At 36.6% G+C, this 20,647-nt stretch overlaps 1 protein-coding gene across 1 annotated transcript in view; it reads left to right on the top strand.

Moving 5' to 3' along the window:
- LOC107721703 (serine-rich coiled-coil domain-containing protein 2-like) overlaps nt 1-20,647 on the top strand; it is a gene marked incomplete at its 5' end in the record, with an annotated part of 37,417 nt that overhangs the window by 3,480 nt on the left and 13,290 nt on the right. Inside the window, 8 exons of the mRNA XM_016529842.1 lie at nt 485-758; nt 883-1,091; nt 7,659-7,758; nt 12,971-13,076; nt 14,165-14,309; nt 14,487-14,552; nt 15,126-15,224; nt 16,758-16,868. Coding sequence (XP_016385328.1) covers nt 485-758; nt 883-1,091; nt 7,659-7,758; nt 12,971-13,076; nt 14,165-14,309; nt 14,487-14,552; nt 15,126-15,224; nt 16,758-16,868 — 1,110 coding nt within the window. The remainder of the gene's footprint in view (nt 1-484; nt 759-882; nt 1,092-7,658; nt 7,759-12,970; nt 13,077-14,164; nt 14,310-14,486; nt 14,553-15,125; nt 15,225-16,757; nt 16,869-20,647) is intronic.

Raw genomic sequence — 20,647 nt, 5'->3', positions numbered from 1 at the left:
CATTCAAATGCAAATGTTTATTTTAAATTCAACTAATATTCATTTTTTTATTCACAATCTCCTCATCACAGGCAGGCACAGCATTCATTTCAGCATGTGTTTGTGTGTGCTGTCTGCGTCACTCATAGCACGTGCCTATATCGTGCACTATATCGAACATTTTTTATATTGTTATCGAAGATGGTGTACCGTCGATAAATATTGATACCGTTTTATCGCCCAGGCCTAGTATATATTTATAGTATATATTTTTTGTTGTCTAATGATTTATTGCTTATTATTGTGTCTCAAATCATTGTCATATATGAAACATGTTTTATATTCAGTCAATGTTCCTGTTCTAATTTTAATAAATTTGCATAGCTATTAGTAGCTCTACTGGAGCAAAAAGGGTATTTTGGTGCCACCACAGAGAAGTCAAACTATCAAAACATGACTGCATTGCAGTTTAATAGTTTTATTTTCTTTTTGTATATGTGAAAAGGCATCAGATTCCCCAGAGGAGCCTGTGACAGAGCTAGGGCTGGATGGGAACCTCCGCTACACTGGGGAGGGAATGGAGGACATGTCTCTCTCCTCTGCGTCTTCTCTGGAGAGGAATGACACCAGTGAGGAGTTTCTAGATGACTTTGCCAATCTAGGGGATCAGTTGCAGAATGGCATCCCTCAAAACAAATATCCTGTGGCCACACCCACCCAAACACGCCTGCAGGGCCTCTTAAAAGAGACCATGGACTGGACTGGGATTGGTCTGGCGGGTATAGCTAAATAGTTTTCATCTAATTATTGCGCTTATGTGACAAAAAGTACAGCGTTGATAATATTGTCCTATTGTGTCAAGCATGCAGTGTTTATGCTGTGTTATACTACGTCTCTTCTCAGGTGGCAAGGCAGATTTAATGGGTGGTCCGCTCCATGGGCCGCCGCTCATGTCCCCTGACGTGGATCGTCATGCGACCTCCTCTCTGGAGCTCTCCCCTTCTAACAGCTCTGGAGGAACATACATGTGGGATGAGGAGGGCATGGAGCCGCTGGGGCACCACACACACATACACCGTTGCAGCAGTTATGAGTCAGACCTCAACAGCATTGTGAGTATACTCATACCCTCCCAAAATGAGTTTGAACTACCCTTAGAAAAAGTACTGTGATGGAACTATGGTGTAGTGATGTCAAAACCTGAGATTTACATTTTTGCATTTAGCATACGTTTTTCTACAAGCTCTAATGTACATGAAACATTTAAATACAGTGCACATAATTAAGAATAAATCGTATAAAAAATGTAGTGAATAAAGAGAATTAGTAATTTTTTAAATAATTATATTTTTGTAGTTGCTAATAACAATAACAGTATGTATGATTTTATTTTTGTTGCAGGTAATAAGTTATTTTGTTTTTGTTTATAATAATAATAAAATATAAAATATTGTTTGATATGGTTGTTCTTACTCATTTATTATTAGTATAATAATAATAATAATAATAATTATTATTATTATTTACATTTAAATTACATTTATGCATTTAGCATACACTTTTCTACAAGCTCCAATGTGCAGTAAGTAATGTGCATTTAAATATATTTAAGAAAATTACCAATAAATTATATAAAGAAATGGTGAATATATAGTGAATAAAGATAACTAGTAACATTTTAATAATAATTGATTTTTGTTGTTGCTAATAACAATATTATTATGATTTTGTTTTTGATGTTGCAGATAATAACAGTTATTTTGTTTTTGCTTATAATAATAATAATAATAATAATAAAAATGATTGTTTGATATGGTTGTTCTTGCTAATTTATTATTATTATTTTAAATAATATTTTAATACCATGTTAATGGTAATGCCATGTTTTTGACTGCTAATAATAAAACTAATAATAGTAATAATTATTTGGACCTTCCGTTACCAGCCCACCTTTAAAGGGGTCATATGATGCTGCTAAAAAGAACATTATTTTGTGTATTTGGTGTAATGAAATGTGTTTATGCGGTTTAAAGTAAAAAAAAACACATTATTTTCCACATACAACGTTTGGGCGGCGTTATGCAAATCTTCTCACATCGTGACGTAGACATGTGGGGTGTGTTAGAACGAGCCGTTTTAGGTAGGTGTGGCTGACTCTGAACTTTTATAAAGAATATCTCTTTGGATTTGAGACTTTAGTCTTTGCAACTTTACAGATCTTCTTTATGCACCAAGAGCTTGTAACACTCCAAAGAGAAAGGAAAAATTGAAATCGCATCATATGACCCCTTTAACCACACCTAAACTATTCTCACATTATGAAACTGTAATGCAACAGTGTGACTGAATGTGGCTTCTGCAAGACTTTCAGAAGGCTGTTCTCTTCCATACTCTGTGGGTGTTCGTAACCTTTCCTCTGCTGTGCGTTTTGATAAACCCTGTGCTACTTGTTGCTGGTTAGTATGTGCACTTGTGTGTGTGTGTGTGTGTGTGTGTGTGTGTGACGGGATCTCTCTGTCCCTATCCTGCTAATTCTCTCTTTGCTAATTAGGGATTAGTCTCTGTGGCTCTTACTCGTGACTCTGCAGGAGTCTGACTTCGGGTCCCGCCGTTCTGAACAGAGGTCCTGTTCTATCTCTGCTGTTTCCAAAGCCCCTGATCGGGTGGGAATGCAGAACGGTGCCACTTAACCTGGCAGCTTTTGATCCCAGTGAAGCAGGCTGTGGCATTTTTCCTAATTTTCCTGTTTTTGTGTTCTGATTCCTGATGTCAGATTGGCTCAGTGGAATGCAGAAAAAGAGGCTGGATTTGAAACAGTAATCAGATTTGAAATACCAGTCTTCTCCTGTAGCAGATACACAAATGCACCCACACACACAGACATGCCGACTCGACTCTGGCTTCAGACATTGTAATCGCAGCATATATACATTTGAGTGCAGCGGAGTCATTGTTATCATATTTGAGTGGGTTGTTTCTCTGATGTAGTTGTATGGAGTGGAGGAGGAATTCAGTTTACGTAATGGACTGTGTTTCAGATTGAGCTGGGCTTTAAGTGACATCTTGTGGTCTACTGTAGGTACTGCAAAAATCATTTTACAAGTGTTTCTTGTTTGTGGTGCTTGTCACTAAACATAAAGTAAAGTAAGTTTGATGCATAACTTTTCCTGGATCTTAAGGAAGTGTCTTTGCTAAACCTCATGGAAATCAGGGGCAGTCACATGCACAGTAATTGAATGATTAATTCGATCTCCTGACAGCTGTGGATCTCCTTTAGCTCCTTGAGCTGTGTCTATCTTTAGTTTGATTCCTCTGCTCTAATGGATACTGAAACAGAGGCTGGGCTTTATTTAGAGCTCGTCTGCTCTTACCCTCAGCAGGTGATGTAATGCCAATCTTTATTCGCAGGTTACAACTTGCAATGTATAAGAAGGAGGTTTGAGTTTAAAAGTTTGGTTTAGTTTAGGTCTAAATTCAATTTAATGCTGTGTTTTGTGGAATTAAGTTATTTTGTATTTTCTATACCATATAAACTTCATAATTAAATTTATTAAAATGTATAAAAAATGGTTTTTATATATTGTTTATATATATATATATATATATATATATATATATATTCCTATTAAAATATAAATATAATAAATACATATAAATAAACAATAAACATGTCAAATTGAGTAACAGGGCTGTAGATTTTGCCTAAATTAAACTGTCACATATTATAGGCTAGTTAGTGTGGGACCAAATGTTAGTTGGTAATATTGATATTAACTTATTGTTAAATTGTTCTGTTAAAGGGGTCCTATTATGCTTCAGTTAGTCTAATGTTGTTGTTTGAGCATAAAAAAGATCTGCAAAGTTACAAAGTATGACCCCTTTAAGGAATGTTACCTTCATTGTATTGTGGTAATCGTGCAGTAACAGGTTTGTGATACACTGCTAAGTATAACACTTTTTAATATTAATATTAAAACATTTTTATAACATTAATGTTTTTTTATATTAATAACTTTTTTTATTAAATGGGAAAAAGTTATTAGTGCAATGAAATCCATTTCAATATAATATGATTTTAAATGTTGGGTGCAGTTGACAAAATCATTAACTAGGGTGAGACATGCTGAAATTTTTTTATGCTTTGCTTTTTTTGTCAGAAAATATTTTTTTCTTTGTAAAATGCATTGCTATTAAAATTTTGTACTTAGGGCCACAAGGGGGCAGTATGGATTCAAGAGACACAAGATATTGTTTCTTTCCTTACATTGTATACTTGTGTGTTTTGTGTGTTTTATCCCTATGTTGACTTCTACAAAGCACATCCCGTTTTAGGCTCTTTTAAGAGTTGTTTGTTTGTTCTAAATACAGTCTGTCTTGCAGGAGGCAATTAAAGGCCAATTCATTAGCTGCTAAATGATCTAGGTGCAGAAGCCTTTGTTTTTAACACAGTAAGTGATTCTGAGACATGCTTTTATCTGCTGCTGTTTCAGCATTAATTAGCTGAGATTTATAGAGCATTGTTTAAGCCTGTACCATTTGCTAACCTTACTAATACTGTAAACAGGATTTGTATAATTTTAATAAATATTTAACATCTCTAATCAGCTCTTAATTTATTAGGCTAACTGGTTTATTGACTCTTTCTTATTTTGCTTAATCTCCTTGAGACCTGCGATTCCTAATGGCTTTTGAGAGCCTTTTCTTGCACACAGCCATGCACCGCACTGTCTCGGAGCCTGTGTTTTGTGTGCAAGTGCTTGGCAGAGCTCTGTGTGGCACTACCAGTATGTGAAATCGAATCTAATGCACATATTCACGGTGACATGAACACAAACTGAAAGATGAAAAGCTGTTTAGTCTCAGGCAGTGATGAAGCGTGGACTTTTTTCACATTTTTTCCATTCTGAGGTGATGGTGGTGTTCTGAATGCATGGTACTAAAAATTTGACGCCAGTGTTTGCTGGGGAAAGAGATCTAAACTGTATTTAATATTTAATTATGAAACATGCATAACAGTTTATTATTTACAATAAAAAGTACACATTAAAAACATCACTAATTCATTCAACATTCTAATATGAATATTCTTGTAAAAATACATGAATCAAAGTTTCATGACATTTGTAACTATTTGAACGGATTATATTTTATAATGCAGTAAATATGAATTTTTACAAAGTGTTTTGATCCATAAACATGTTGTTTGTTTCTTCATTCTTAAAAACACACACTGCCTACAAAATAAATATACTTAATTAGGGATGGAACGATTACTGGTTTCACGATAAATCACGATAAAATGCCCTGACGGTTAGTATTATCGTTTAAAATTTAATTATCATCAAAACCGTATTTGATTATTGTGATTTGGAATATATATATATATATATATTTGTTTAGAATTACATACACATTGACCTCTTTTTAAATTACCATTGAAAGTTTGGCTCGGTTCAAAGTATATCTGTAGGTGTCTGAGTAATTGTGTCCTGTATGTAATATGAATGATTAAGGAATTCAAACACATTCCTTTTGATCCCGCCAAATATATCACTCACGAGCGCACCACTCCGATTGTGTGAAATGTGATCAGGATTCTGTGCTTGTCCGATAGGACCTTTCTTAAATGTTATCTGAGGTTCTGTCTGTATCGGTCCGGCTCTAAAGAGACCTTTAATCCGATCTTCCCGGCTGATTCGCGCAGGCCTATGTGAAATGGGCTGCGTTATTCCGGCTCTTTCAGCGCAGGAGGAGAGTGTTGATGGGGCTTGGGCTGCGTGTCTAAGCTGCCACCCGGCGCAGTGAAATGTCATTTCCTCTGAAGCAACCTGCCGTGACTAAGCTCCTTTATACATGGAGAGAGTCAGAGAGAGAGGGACACGAGAGACTACGTGTGTGTGTAGGTGAAGTGTATGAACTCTGGCTGCTTTGAATACACATTTCGTGTACACTTGTAAGACAGTACGTTGTGTGTGTGTATGTATTAATGTCCAGGAAAGGGGCCTGTCTTTAAGTAGTACATATTTATATGATAGATGGGGTTGAAGCACATCTTGTCAGCTTAGATGACTTGAAGAGACATTTTTGTTCTGTGAATATATCGCAGTTGCATGATTGATAATGTTTTCTAAAGTATGCTGAGAGCATATTTGTACTGTGGTTCTTTCCCCAGCTGCCTGCTGTATATGAAATATGGGAAATTATGCAGGAAGTTTCATAATGTACTGTTATTTTTGCAAGAAATCCCCCCATTTAGAAAAGCCCATGTATTTAACATAGCTTGAAGCGATAGTTCAGCAAGAAATGAAAATTCTGTCATCATTTACTCCACACATCATTTCTTTTTTCTGTGGAACACGAAAGAAGATTTTTCTTAAGGAATATCCTGGCTATTATAAAAAAAAAAAAATGAAAATGAATGATGACCAGGACTCTTAAGCAGCAGAATGACAAAAAGTGTGGTCTACAAGATTCATGCACTACATTTAAATGTCTTCCAGCCATTTTGTGGGATAAAAAGGCAGAAGTAGTCATTATAAAGTCATTAAACTTTGAAAATCATGACTCTGCCTTAGCTGTCTTTAAACAGTTTAATGACATAAGTAGCAATGTCTGATTTTTGAATGAATCATTCCATAGTGTAAAATCTTTTTAATGAATCTTCTGATAAACCACAGTAGGGTTTAGCTGAAGGGGTACCAAGAATTATTACCAGGATTGTACCTTTGAACAAGACACTTAACCCCACATTGATTTATAGTAAATGTCCCTGCAATTAGTGCAATGTTAAGCATTTGTTAAATGTCAAGTGACTAATTAAAAAACAATTGTTTTCAAGACCTGCTTCCAGAAGTCCAATTTATGTAAATTTATCACAAAGAAGCAATTTTGTTCTCCATGCAAACAAATGGTTAAATGACTGTAGATAAATGATAGTAATATGCAGTATTTTTTGTATGTTTTGGAAATGATGAATCATGAAATAAATGAGCTAAATATCCTTTCAATTGGGTCCAGGTCTTTAAGACTCACTCCTGCATTCAAGTTTTACTCCCAACCTCAAAATCAATTCAGAGCGGTTCTTGAGAAAGACTCTTTTAAGATGAGTCACATCAGAGTAATTTCTTTGCTTGGTGCAAATCAAGGCTAAGCCGTGAGGCCTTGTTTTATGGTATTTCTTACCAATATTTTAGCACATAGAAATGTGGAGAACATCTTTTTTCAAAGAGCTTATTTTCTTTTGAACTCTCCGTGCCAGGCTTGATGTTCAGAATCGCTTTAAAATGCATTAAAAAGCGCCCTAATAGCTGATAACTGCCCTTGTGCGTCTGCCACACAGCTTGAAATGTCCTCTTTCATTTTCTGTCGGAGGACAAATTGAGGTTTTGTTGAGGCATATTGATTTTCACCTTGGCGTGCTTTTGCGTTTTCAAATAATCAGATGGCCTGAAAAGTTGACGTTTTTATATATATGTTCTTCATGTGAAGCGAAAAACGTTTTGTTTGTTTTCATGTAGCATCTAGTGGCTCTATCTATGTATTCCCTTTCTTTATGTGATCGTCCTTACGTAAACAGTGCGAGTGAATTTCCACAAAGGCCTTTTTTGGTAAACGTAATGCAGTTTTCCATCTCTATTTCACACACTGTCTCTCTCTCATTGGTTGTTTCTCATGCACAGGACATTCTGAACAACTTGGATAACACTGGCTCATGTGATCTGGAAGATGATGACCTCATGCTTGATGTGGATCTGCCAGAGGACGGGGCCTTACTCCATGGTTAGTACACACACACACACACACATACAGTGTAATTGAGTAGTATAACCAGCAATCATTCACTAAGCCAAAACTGCCTTCTTATTTGACATCTAAAGTGCTTACAAATATGGAAAGTTTAAAGGGGTCATATGATGCGATTTCAAGTTTTCCTTTCTCTTTGGAGTGTTACAAGCTGTTCGTGAATAGATAAGATCCCTAAAGTTGCAAAGTTAAAGGGATAGTTCACCCAAAAATGAAAATTTTATGTTTATCTGCTTACCCCTAGGGCATCCAAGATGTAGGCAGGGCTGATGCGCGAGAGATCACTTCCGGCGCTTGCGTAAACTACGCCAGAGTACACAGTGCGTACACACCTCACTCACCGGATGCCGTGCGTGCGCCCAAAGACAGCTCGCTTTTCAGAACGATGAGCTTTGTAAAAATCGAGGCGTTTCAGAAAGGCGGGGCATAGAGGAGAAACAATAATGTATAGTATGTGGAAAATAATGTGTTTTTTTGAACCTTAAACCTCATAAACACATTTCATTACACCAAATACACAAAATAATGTTCATTTTAGCAACATCATATGACCCCTTTAATAGAATCATCTCTGCATCACCGTTCTCTCAAAACTTGTAGATCTGGTTAATAAATTACTAAATAAATGAATGTCTCTCTTATTGTTTTGAACACCAATACAGGAATTTACCATCAACTATTTACCTTTATAACCACAATAGTCCACTTTAATTGAATTTGTAATATAATCATCCTTGTGTTTATCTTTGATTTATTAATTCATCTTCCATTTGGAAAAATAATAATAGCTGATCAGATTGCATCATGTTGATTGATCACTGCCAAGTGCGAGTGATAATCACTATTTTGAATGTGAATGACTTTTGTACAGATGGCCATGTCAGAGTTTCCTGCAGCTCAGTGTGATTTTAATGAATTAAATGTGATGAAGAAGACATTGAATTCAGTTTATCAGTATATAATTCAGGTGGATTCAGTATGTCATTTTGTATTTGAATTCATGTTTTGTGGAATGTAAAGTTGTAGAGACATGGCTGGCTAACCCAGGACTTATTTTCCAATAGCTTGCGTTATTTTATGTTATGTATTATTTTTCAAGACAGTGAGAGAAGTGCTTTTTCTGGATTATTTATTACATGACTGCTGGCTGTTGTTTGGAGCTTTAGTTTTTGATATGTTTGATGGATGAATTATGAGTTAAAGCTTAGTAAATATGTTCCCCCCAGCAAAACCTAATAGTAAAATAATCTAAAATAGTAGCTCAAAATAACTATTTCATATGAACGTACAACTATTTTAAGTTTTTCTTCATTTTTAGTCACCTTTTGACTTCTGTGCAGTTCATTCATTAGTGCTGTAATGTGACATAAATTTTTTACTGTATAAATGTTTAATTTAGTCAATTAATTAATTTGAGGTCATAAAATGCATATATAATAATTATCAAGAATTAGAAACATTTCTAAAATAGTTTTGCAAGTTATGCTGAAGAACACTGCTTGACTTTGTCAAATACAGTAAAACAAGATTAAATTAGTTATTAATGTAACCTTATACACTTTCGTTCAGTTTTGTTTTCTTTAAAAAAAATGAATACTTTTATTCTGCAAGTAAACATTCAATTGATCAAAAGTGACACTAAAGACAATAGTAATATTACAAAAGATTTTGTTTTGCATAAATCCTGTTCTTTTCATGTTCTCTCTCTATTAATCAAAGAGTCACAGAAAACTGTCATGGTTTCCACACACAGCTATTTTTAACATTGATAATAATAAGAAATGTTTTTTCGGAACCAGCATATTTGAATTATTTCTGAAGGATCGTGAGTGTTGCTGAAAATTCAGCTTTTCCATCAGAGGAATACCTTACGTTTTGATATTTCAATTAAATTAAAATAGAAACCTGTTAAAAATTTAATATTTCACAATATTGCTGTTTTTACTGTATTTTTAATCAAATAAATGCAGCCTTGGTGAACATAAGAGAACTTCTTTCAAAAACATATAAAATCTTACTAAGCCCAAACATTCGAACGGAAGTGTATATTGTTATATTGTACTTACTGTCCTGTAATGGCACATGCTGTTGAACAAATGCAAGTGTATAACAGTAAAAACAAACAATAGTGCCTGTGTTACTAGCCTATCATGAATGAGTTTGCTATTGAAGACAGCCCCTGCCAGGAATACTGAATGTCAACTGAATCATCCATGCGACTCTCTTAGTTCTGGAAGGGAATGTCCTAGCGTGGCTTCCTGTTTTCTTCACTCTCAGAGTGTGATTTTTAGAGTGTGCGAGTGAGGTCACAGGGTGGTTACGGGTTCTGCAGATTCCAGAGTCTTGTGTACGTAGACTAATTCCACATTAGAGATGGCTAACAAAAGACTTCGTACATACACTTTACAAATGACATTTAAATGAATGAGTACAAGAATGATTCCTGTTTGGGACCGTTCTTTCAGCTGTTTGTCTCATGTTAAAAAAAAAATTATTTTGAGCGTCTGTGTTTGCTTGAATTTCGCGTCATGTTTACGTTCAGTGTTTTGGTCTGTGCCATCAGCAGGAATCAGTCAGTTTTACACTGCTGTGTATGTGTGTGGTATGTGTGTGTTGTATTTATAGCCCCGGGCATCATGCCATGCAGTCATGTGAGAGGGGTTGCAGAGCCAGAAAGAGTTAGAGGAGGGAATAGATGACTTAAGACCCCCCGCCCCCTTGTCTCTCCCCTCCCCGTCGGTCTGTCTCCTTCCCTCCTTCATTCCTTCCATGGTCGATCCGTCCACTTGGCAGGCAGGAAGGCCTGCTGTTTTGACGCTAGTTCCCGTGACCAGAGGGGAGACCCTGCCCGAGGGCTGTGGCGACTTCGGCTGAGAGCACCACCATCAGCTCCCCTTCTCTCCTGATGGCCCCACGGCTCAGGGATTACAGCTGTGTGTCTCTGTATGCGTCTGGTTCTGGTCAAATCTCCCAGGGAGTTCCCAGAACTCACAAACTCCTACACACGCACACCCACGTTCCAACAGGGCGGAAAAGTTATTGGATTTGCAGATGCTCGGGTGGCCAGTGAGAAAGTTGTAGGAAGTTTGACACAACTTTTTAAAGTTTTCTACATACTTTATTTGGAGTTCTACACCACACAACTTTGGAATTTTTAACTTTGGGGAATTTTTGTCCAGCTGTATTTCAACCTTTTCTTTTGGATGTGTCAGTCAAAACAGACCATCTCTGCTTTTTGTTGTAAGGCCATTTGTATTCGTGTGGGTGAGTTTTGGACTGTTTTTCGAGTCTGTTTTTGAGGCTCTGGCAGTGAACCGGACAGCAAGGACAAGAGGAGTGTAGCAGGTCTGTTTTGGAGCTTAGTTTTCTGTAAAAAGTTTTTGGGAAAACCACAAATACTCTTAAACATAAAATCTTACCGAACCCAAACATTTGAACGGAAGTGTATATTGCTATATTGCACTAACTGTCCTGTAATGGCACATACTGTTAAACAAATTCAAATATATAACAGTAAAGACATACAATAGTGCCTGTGTTACTTGCCTGTCATGAATGAGTTACTATTCAAGACAGTCCCTGCCAGAAATCCTGAATACTGAATGTCAACCGAGTGACTCTCAGATAAACTCTCAGTTTTGGAAGAGAATGTCCTAATGTCGCTTCCTGTTTTCTTCAATCTCAAAGTGTGATTTTAGAGTGTGCGAGTGAGGTCACAGGGTGGTTACGGGTTCTGCAGATTCCAAAGTCTTGTGTACGTAGACAAATTCCACATTAGAAATGGCAAACAATACACTTCATTACATACTCTTCACAGATGACATTTCAGTGAATGAGTGCAGGAATGACGAGCACAATCCCTTCTTGTTTGGGACCGTTCTTTCAGCTGTTTGTTAGCTCAGATGTTTAAAAAAATGTTTCTTATGAGCATTGGTGTATTTTTGCTTGGCTTTTGAGTTTTGTCATGTTTACTTTCAGTATTTTGGCCTGAGCCATCAGTAGGAATCAGTCAGTTTTACAGTGCTGTGTATGTGTGTGGTATGCGCGTGTGTGTGTGTTGTATTTATAACCCCAGGCATCATGCCCTGCAGTCATGTGAAGGGGGTTGCAGAGCCAGAAAGAGCCAGAGGAGGGAATAGATGACTTCAGAATCCCCTCCCCCTTGTCTCTCCCCTCCCTGTCTGTCTGTCTCCTTCCCTCCTTCATTCCTTCCATGGTTGATCCGTCCACTTGGCAGGCAGGAAGTCCTGCTGTTTTGACACTAGTTCCTGTGACCAGAGTGGAGACCCTGCCCTAGGGCTGTGCCGACTTCGGTCGAGAGCACTACCATCAGTTCCCCTTCTCTTCTGAAGGTCCCACGGCTCAGGGATTACAGCTGTGTGTCTCTGTATGCGTCTGGTTCTGGTCAAATCTCCCAGGGAGTTCCCAGAACTCACAAACTCCTACACACGCACACCCACGTTCCAACAGGGCGGAAAAGTTATTGGATTTGCAGATGCTCGGGTGGCCAGTGAGAAAGTTGTAGGAAGTTTGACACAACTTTTTAAAGTTTTCTACATACTTTATTTGGAGTTCTACACCACACAACTTTGGAATTTTTAACTTTGGGGAATTTTTGTCCAGCTGTATTTCAACCTTTTCTTTTGGATGTGTCAGTCAAAACAGACCATCTCTGCTTTTTGTTGTAAGGCCATTTGTATTCGTGTGGGTGAGTTTTGGACTGTTTTTCGAGTCTGTTTTTGAGGCTCTGGCAGTGAACCGGACAGCAAGGACAAGAGGAGTGTAGCAGGTCTGTTTTGGAGCTTAGTTTTCTGTCTGTTCTACTTGCTGTCTTGCTTTGTGCTAGAAGTGTATAGAAAGATTGAGAGAGCGCTTGTGTGTGTGTGTGTGTGTGAGACAGAGAGATTTTGTATGCCTCAGAGTGTGTTAGTGTAAGTTTGCCCTGATATCTCGCCTCAGGCGGTGTGAGTGCTTTGTATCGAAACTCTAAGAGCTCTGCGTTTGGAAGGACACTGCACAACCTCCCAGAGAAAGATGACCTTCTTTTTCCAAAAAGTGTGTGTCTGTTTCTGAGCGTTTCTTGGAGACTAACTGAATTGTGTGGTTTAAAGTGAATTGGGTTTTGTGCGCTTGTTCAGTGCGTTTGTTTATTTGTCATTGACTGCTGTTGACCCCTCTGTGCATGCAGATGGGATGGCCCACTTTGAGCGCTCTGACAGGGGGGGCCGGCCGGCTCAGTGGAGGAGAAGACAGCAGAGATGGAGTGGAACAGATCATGCTCATAATGACAACAGGTGAATGCCTTGGAATACGTATTTCCTAATTAAACATGATGCAAAAATGTAGAACAGGAATTGATTGGATTCTGAAAAGTGAGTGTTACATACCGGAATCAAGAGCAAGTGTTTCACATAAGTGGCTGTTAGGTTTTATATTTTTATAATTAAAAATTTTATACTTTTATATTTACTATACATTTTATTTTAGTCTGAGTTGCACATTATATTTAGCATCCAGGACTAGAACTGTACATTTTATAATACAGGGTTTATATTAAATCTCTTTTAATATTTCTTTCACTCTGAGGCACATACATAATATCGTTTTTTTTCACCAAATAGTTAATGTAATTTAGTTGTAATGGTATGGGGTCAGTAATATTTTTAAAATACTTTTGAAAGAAGTCTCTTATGCTCACTTAAGGCTGCATTTATTTGAAAGTAAAAAAGTGCTATTATGAAATATTATAAATATTTAAAGGGGTGGTTGATTATGATTTCACTTTTTAAGTTTTAAGGTTTAGTGTGTAATGTTGCTGCTAGAGCATCCTTGCTGAATCAGAGTATTAATTTAATTAAAAAATGTGATGTGAATACCCCAAACTTTTGAATGTTAGTGTGGATTGGGACATATAGCCACACAAACTGTTAGTCAAAGTGATGAAACAGAAGTCAGAATGACGTTATGAGAGACATTGTTAACACCTTAATTAAGGATACTTTAATTGCCAGATATATATATATATATATATATATATTTATTTATTTATTTTTTTTGACAAATGAAAAAAAAATATATATATAGAGAGAGAGATATTTTTTCATTTGGAACCGGTTCTCGATTTAGAAATAATAAAGCCAAGCTCTTGAACTTTGAATAGCCAGTGTTGATGTCTACGGTCAAGTAGTCAGTGTATTCTGGTCGACATCATGAAGTTTGGTAGAAGCTGTTTTTGCAGTCTTTTTGAACTGGAGTGAAAGTTTAGACTTTTGAAAGTTATCAAGAAAGTCATGATACAACCCCTTTAATTCTGATTTTTGTTTCTTTTTCTTGTATTTTTTCTATAAACTATATCTGAACTCTGTCTCAATCGGTCTTTTAGACTGGGCGGGTTTCATTTCGATCCCTGTCGTACAGGCCATCGGCCCCTCCATCCCGTAATTCAGCATGAACTCACTCTCAAGCACATGGCGGAAGACTGCTCGTCTGTCAAATCACAGCTGCTCAAACTCAAGAGTCTGCTGCAGGTACCACACACACACACAGCTGGAAGAGTCATGTTTGCACTTTCATATGCAAACCCAGCTGTTACCCTCTGAGCAGCTTTTAGCATGTGTGTAGGGGCAAAAAAAGAGAGAAAGAATAAAAGAACCTGAGAAGCTGAAAACATGAGTGTTTCAACAATAAATTGTCATTTTATGTAGATGGATGATGGTGAGATTACTCCAGAGAGTTTGGATTCCAGCGAAGATGACAGCAGAGCCCAGCAGGTCTGTAACGTCTCATAAACACCCACCTGAATAGAGCTGTTCAGCTTGTTGTCCTAAAACATTAGCACACTAAGAACATTAGCATTTTCAAGCCATGGGCTCCCTTAGGAATTTCTAATGTGTTTTTATAAAAGTGGTTTTCAAATGCTAAATGCTTACTTGAAGAGACTTTCCCAGTTTTTTTCTACATCATAAATTACACACATTCATATCTTAAAACATGAACTTTGAAGCTGTTAAAATGCACAAGTTGCTACATAAAGGCTAAAACTATAAATGCATGAGAATCCTAATGTAGCAGCTTGTGTTTTGAAAGCACACAACAGTTCCAGAATTCACATCTGAGCTGTGTAATTTATGAAGTAGAACGAAACATTAATATATCTCAAGTAATGTTTACCACAGACCTTATTATACTCATAAATTGCAAACTGCTATTCTAAAAAGCCATTAGGAATTCCAGAGGGAACCCATGGTGAATTAGTCTTCCATTTTGGCCTCAAAATGGTTTGTGTATGACAATTTAATATTTTTGTGTTTGATTTTATTATTTGTTTTGTATTTGTGTGTCAGATGGAGGAACTGATGAAGGAGGTGGCACATCTCAGGGAAGAGCTGAAAAATAAAGAAAAAATCATCACACGGCTCACTCATCAACAGTATCAACAATCTGTGAGCCATCGCCATTCCTGACACATTCACACTTGCACTCATTTTGACCATTTTGTATTGATTGAAGATACATAATACATGAGTGGCTAATCAGAGCCTGCAGTGTCTGCTGGAAGATGCTAAAGTCATGCTAACTCCATGTCTGCATGAGTAAGATGAAATCAGGACGAGATGTTCTCAGAACAAACCCACATCTCATATTGTTCATTAACTTCACCGTTCCAAGCCATAAAAACAGCGAATCAACACGTGCACTTTAACCTTTAATCCCAATTACAGTCACCTTCTGTGAGCAATTATATCATTAGCGCTAGTAAACTTGCTCACCTCTTTTGCATTATGCTGATTGCAAAGCAAAGATGAAGGCAATTGAGATTTCTTTACATTAGAACAAGAGTATGTTATTAGTGTTGCTCAAGGCAAGCATCCGTATTATTTATACATTGGTTAGGGAATTTAAACTCTCCCTCACTTCACCACTGCCATGAATGATATCTCAAATTGTGTGGCTTGTTAAGGAGAGGTGCTGTTACTAGCAACCTGATTTCAGAGTTTAATTTTAATTTTTCAATTAAATGGTTTTAAAAAGGTTTATAGGTTCTAAGAAAATTTAGATTGCAATACTACTTTGCGTAATTATAAAAATATACAAAAATATAAAAATAAGTCATTACGAATAGTGTATTGAACAATTTCTTGTTTTTATTATTAATAATATTATTATACAATGATTTTTTAAAGGTTATTGCAAGACTACTTTGCATATAAATAATTTATTATGAATGTATTCAACTAAATTTATTCCAAGAAAATGTAGATTGCAAAACTACTGTGCATAAATATAAAAAATATAAAAATATAAAAATAATAATTATGAATAATATATTAAACAATTTGTTATTATTAATAATAATTCATAAGGCATTGTTTTTACAATAGTTTAATGATTTATGTCGTGTGTCAAAAATAAAACAAGGAAAAATGGTTATTGGTTCTAAGAAAATTTCGGATGCAAGACTACTTTGCAAAACTACTTTATATAAGACAAAAATAGGAATCTATGATGAATAATTTATTAAACTTATAATAATTATTATTATTAATTGTATTAATATTCATAATTCATAATGAATTGTATTTATTGTAGTTTTTTGTTATGTCATGTCTGTGAAAAATAAAACAATTAAACTATCAGTTCCTAATATTTTCATATCTGAATACTTTAAAAATAATGCATTGTGTTTATTGTAGTTTTTTGTAGTTATGTCATGTCTGTCAAAAATGAAACTAATTAGACTCCGTTCTTAATATTGTCGTATCTGAACACTTTAAAAATTAGCTAACATAAAAATTCTGTATAGTTATTCTGTATAGTCATAAAAAACAATAATGGTCAGATTCTCTCTACTAGCAATGCCCTGCAAACTAGCATTTTTGGGTGCAAGTTTTGAATGGTTGAGATATTCAAACCACTCATTTTCTTTAGAACGTGTACAAATCAAATTATTATTGCTTTGATTCTTTTTCTTTCAGCCGGTGAGATGTCGGTGTCATCAGCAGAAGTCAGGGGTCAAAGGTGAGAGAAGAACTCATCATGATAAATCCACTCAGACGGTGTGGCGACCGCCCCATCATCACCCCGCTGTGAGTCATTTCTCGCTATCTGGCTAGCAACGTGCATGTCAACACGATCGCATCATCAAGGCACCCAAAACTCTCCCAAAATGTCAGTGTAGTGAGACGAGTGTATCTGTGTGTGTCCTTGGTTGAGCCGTCTGCCTCGTTTTCATTTCCTGTTTCCCCCCTAAACCTCTCTAGGCTTTGTAGGTGGCTAGTTGTTTACAAAGGGGGGAAGCAAATGTGTTGTCAGGGTTGACAAATCAGACAGCACATTCCTTCTGTTCTTTTCCTCTCCTCCATCCTTTCCTCCCTCACATTCGTTTTTCGTGGTGAAATAGCCCGATGCTCTCTCGGGACGCCCTGAGCTGAGGCTAGTTTGCCGAGGTGCAGATTTGGCCAATTTGCAGCTGCTAGGGGAAAACGGGCATCTACTATAGAGTGCAGAATGATTGTCATCTCCTATTTAAGTGAAGCCGTGCTGCACCTACTCCGGTGGTTTAGCTTTCAGAGCCCAAGCCTGAGATGTTCACCATGGGACATGTTCTTATTGACGACCGGCACACAATCAGTAAAGCTAACGGTACACGGCGAAAGACTGGAGTCAGGAGAGATTATAGGGAGGAGAGTGATGAGGGAAGTAACAAGCGATGGATGAGAATTTGGAAGTGGAAATGAGGAAGAGAAATAAACTGTTATAGTGGATTGGGGATAACAGGACTTGTTCATTTTGCACACATGTTAGTGTTCAAAGTTTCATTTTCTTTGCCTGTATGCCTTTCCCCACCTACAGTATGTGACTTTTAACCAACTTTTTTTCTGTGGGACATAAATGAAGATGTTTAGAAGAATGTCCTGCTGCTCTTTTCCATATATTGAAAGTGAATAAGTGACCATGGCTGTCAAGCAAGATTATCCGTCAGAATTGAAATTTTAATTTCTCGCACTATGCTGTTATATGGTTTTTAAAAACCTGGAATGTAGTGTAAGATTCGTATGGATTACACTTATTAAGCTTTATGGTGATTTTTTTTTTATTGTTATTTTGGGTGCTTAACGGTTCTAGGTCCCCATTCACGTTCATTACATGGAACATTGCAGCTCTGACATTCTGATAAACCATGTGTTTCACTGGGGAAGAAACCAAGCAGGTGTGGGCAATTTTTTATTTTTATATTTTGGTAAGATATCTATTAAAATCAGTTCTTAGAAATGGCAAAAAAATATTAGCTTAAAGGGATAGTTCACCCAAAAATAGAAAATTCTTTCATTTACTCAACCAATGTTGGTCCACAACCATGTGACTCATTCATCTAAGAAGCATAAATGAAGATATTTTTATTGAAATGTTAGAGGTGAGGAAATACTTTGAGAATTTTCGTTTTTTGGTGAACTGCCACAGGTTTTTTGACGGGATAAACTTGGCATGAGTTCATTATAAAGCAAGTTATCAATGATCAGTTATTAATTGTCACAAAACTGCAAACAATCTAAGGAAATGTATAGCATGTTAACACACTGTAATGTTTAATCTGTGGTTGCTGGCTTTATCATAACTCAAACACTTAAATATTTGTTCTACTTACGATGAGTGTGTCATGTTCCTGGACGGACTTCCTTTGTCCTTGGAACAACATTCCTTTCAGTCGATTATAGACCTCACTCTTTCCCTAATGCTAAACGAATGCCTAAAATTAGCAGGGGAATACTGGATTGATTGGACTCGTTCCTGTAAAGAATGTTGATTCAGGAAAACATCCTACTTGTGTAAATTACATCTTGTACATGAATTATGTACCAGATATCATAGCATCTTTTGTTTACCCCAGTTATGTCTTGTAAAACAGCTATTGCATATCGTTCTTGTCTGCACACTGCCATTTTTAGAGAAATCTGCAAATTGCATACTAATGTCTATACTACTTTGAGTGCATACTCCGTAATGCTGCCTCTTGTTCATTGAAGCATTAAGTGAGTCTTGCTGAGGCAGTATTTTGACTGGTCCACTTTACAGCTTATTCTGGCCAGGAACAACCCCCTTAGACAGGAAGAAACCTGCTCTTATGTGCTGTTTAGAGGCAGGTGAATCTGAAATTGATCATACCAGACTAAACATTACATTTCAAATAATGCCAGAGAAGTCTCTATGAATGGTTTAGTCTGTCCAAAAGTACTCATACTGTAGTTTCACAGGCACAGAGTTAAAAACAAGCCAACTATACAGTTGCACTGGCGAATATGGTAAATATCACTGGTGAATATCTTGAATATCCATTTACTTGCTGTTTAGCCCATCAAACAAAACCAAATATTGTTCAATTTCAGTTTGACTGAAACCGTATTTTTTCTGTTTTGAAATTTCATATAAAAGTTTTAGTCTGACTCAAATCAGAGTTTTGGGGTCTGTAAGATTTGTTAATGTTTTTTAAAGGGGTCATATGATGCAATTTCAATTTTTCTTTTCTCTTTGGAGTGTTACAAGCTCTTGGTGCATAAAGAAGATCTGTTAAGTTGCAGAGACTAAAGTCTCAAATCCAAAGAGATATTCTTTATAAAAGTTAAGAGTCAGCCACGCCTATACCTAAAACGGCTCGTTCTAACTAAAAAAACACGGTTTCCACAAAAATATTAAGCAGGACAACTGTTTTTAAAATTGATAATTATAATACATGTTTTTTAAAGCAGCAAATCAGATGCAGTTATTTTAAAGGGGTCATATGATGCAATTTCAATTTTTCTTTTCTCTTTGGAGTGTTACAAGCTCTTGGTGCATAAAGAAGATCTGTTAAGTTGCAGAGACTAAAGTCTCAAATCCAAAGAGATATTCTTTATAAAAGTTAAGAGTCAGCCACGCCTATACCTAAAACGGCTCGTTCTAACTTGCCCCCACATCTCTATGTCACTATGTGGGAAGATTTGCATAACGCCGCCCAAATGTTCACGCAAAGAAAGAAGGCGTAACTTTTATTCTCGCTGTAGTATTGTTGTTGCCGCCTCCATGTCGTGAAGGCGCTGTGTGTTTCGTTGTGAAAGCGAAACTACTTTGTTTGGCCTTTGCAAAGAGGACGATATCCGCTTCGTCATGCCTAGAGCTGATCCGTGCTGGTCGCTGAGGAAATACAACAACTTTGCGCTGTGGATCGCCGGATCGGCTTTCACCGTGGACGAAGCGGAGTCCAGCCCGGGGTTGTCACGTATGGTTGCAAGCAAGTTCTCAAGCCCGCCCGCCATCGCTCACTCTAGGCCCCAAATACACAAAATAATGTTCTTTTTAGCAGCATCATATGACCCCTTTAAAGGAGTCTCTTATGCTTAGAAAGGCTGCATTTATTTTATCAAAAAATACAGTAAAAACAGTAATATTGTGAAATGTTATTACTATTTTATAAGAACAGTTTTCTATATGAATATATTTTAAAGTGTAATTTATTTCTGTGATGGCAAAGCTGATTTTTCAGCAGCCTTTACTCCAGTGTAGGGATGTTCATTTTAACCGTTTAACCGGTTAATCGACCGTAAGAATTTTGACCGATTAATACAATCAGTTAAATGGTTTAAAAGTCATTTAATTATTTAACCTATTTTTTCAGATAATCGGAATTGTAAAAGGTTTGCCTTTATTTGTGTACATTCACAATAAAAACAAATCTTTGTGCTTTTGTAAAATAAGCCTAAAGAAAAATAGGATGCCGCTTTCTGCCGTCTGTTTCCTTTCGCGCAGCAAAAAATGAACCGAAACTCTGCATACTAGGCTACTTGTTGCACAGTTTTCCTTTCATTTTCTTAATTTATTATTGAAGTACAAA

The sequence above is a fragment of the Sinocyclocheilus rhinocerous genome, unplaced genomic scaffold (assembly GCF_001515625.1).
Source record: "Sinocyclocheilus rhinocerous isolate Xijiao unplaced genomic scaffold, SAMN03320098_v1.1 scaffold432, whole genome shotgun sequence".
NCBI classification, from domain to species: Eukaryota; Metazoa; Chordata; class Actinopteri; order Cypriniformes; family Cyprinidae; genus Sinocyclocheilus; species Sinocyclocheilus rhinocerous.
Note: the sequence above shows the minus strand (reverse complement) of the source record. Positions and strands in the feature narration are given on the sequence as shown.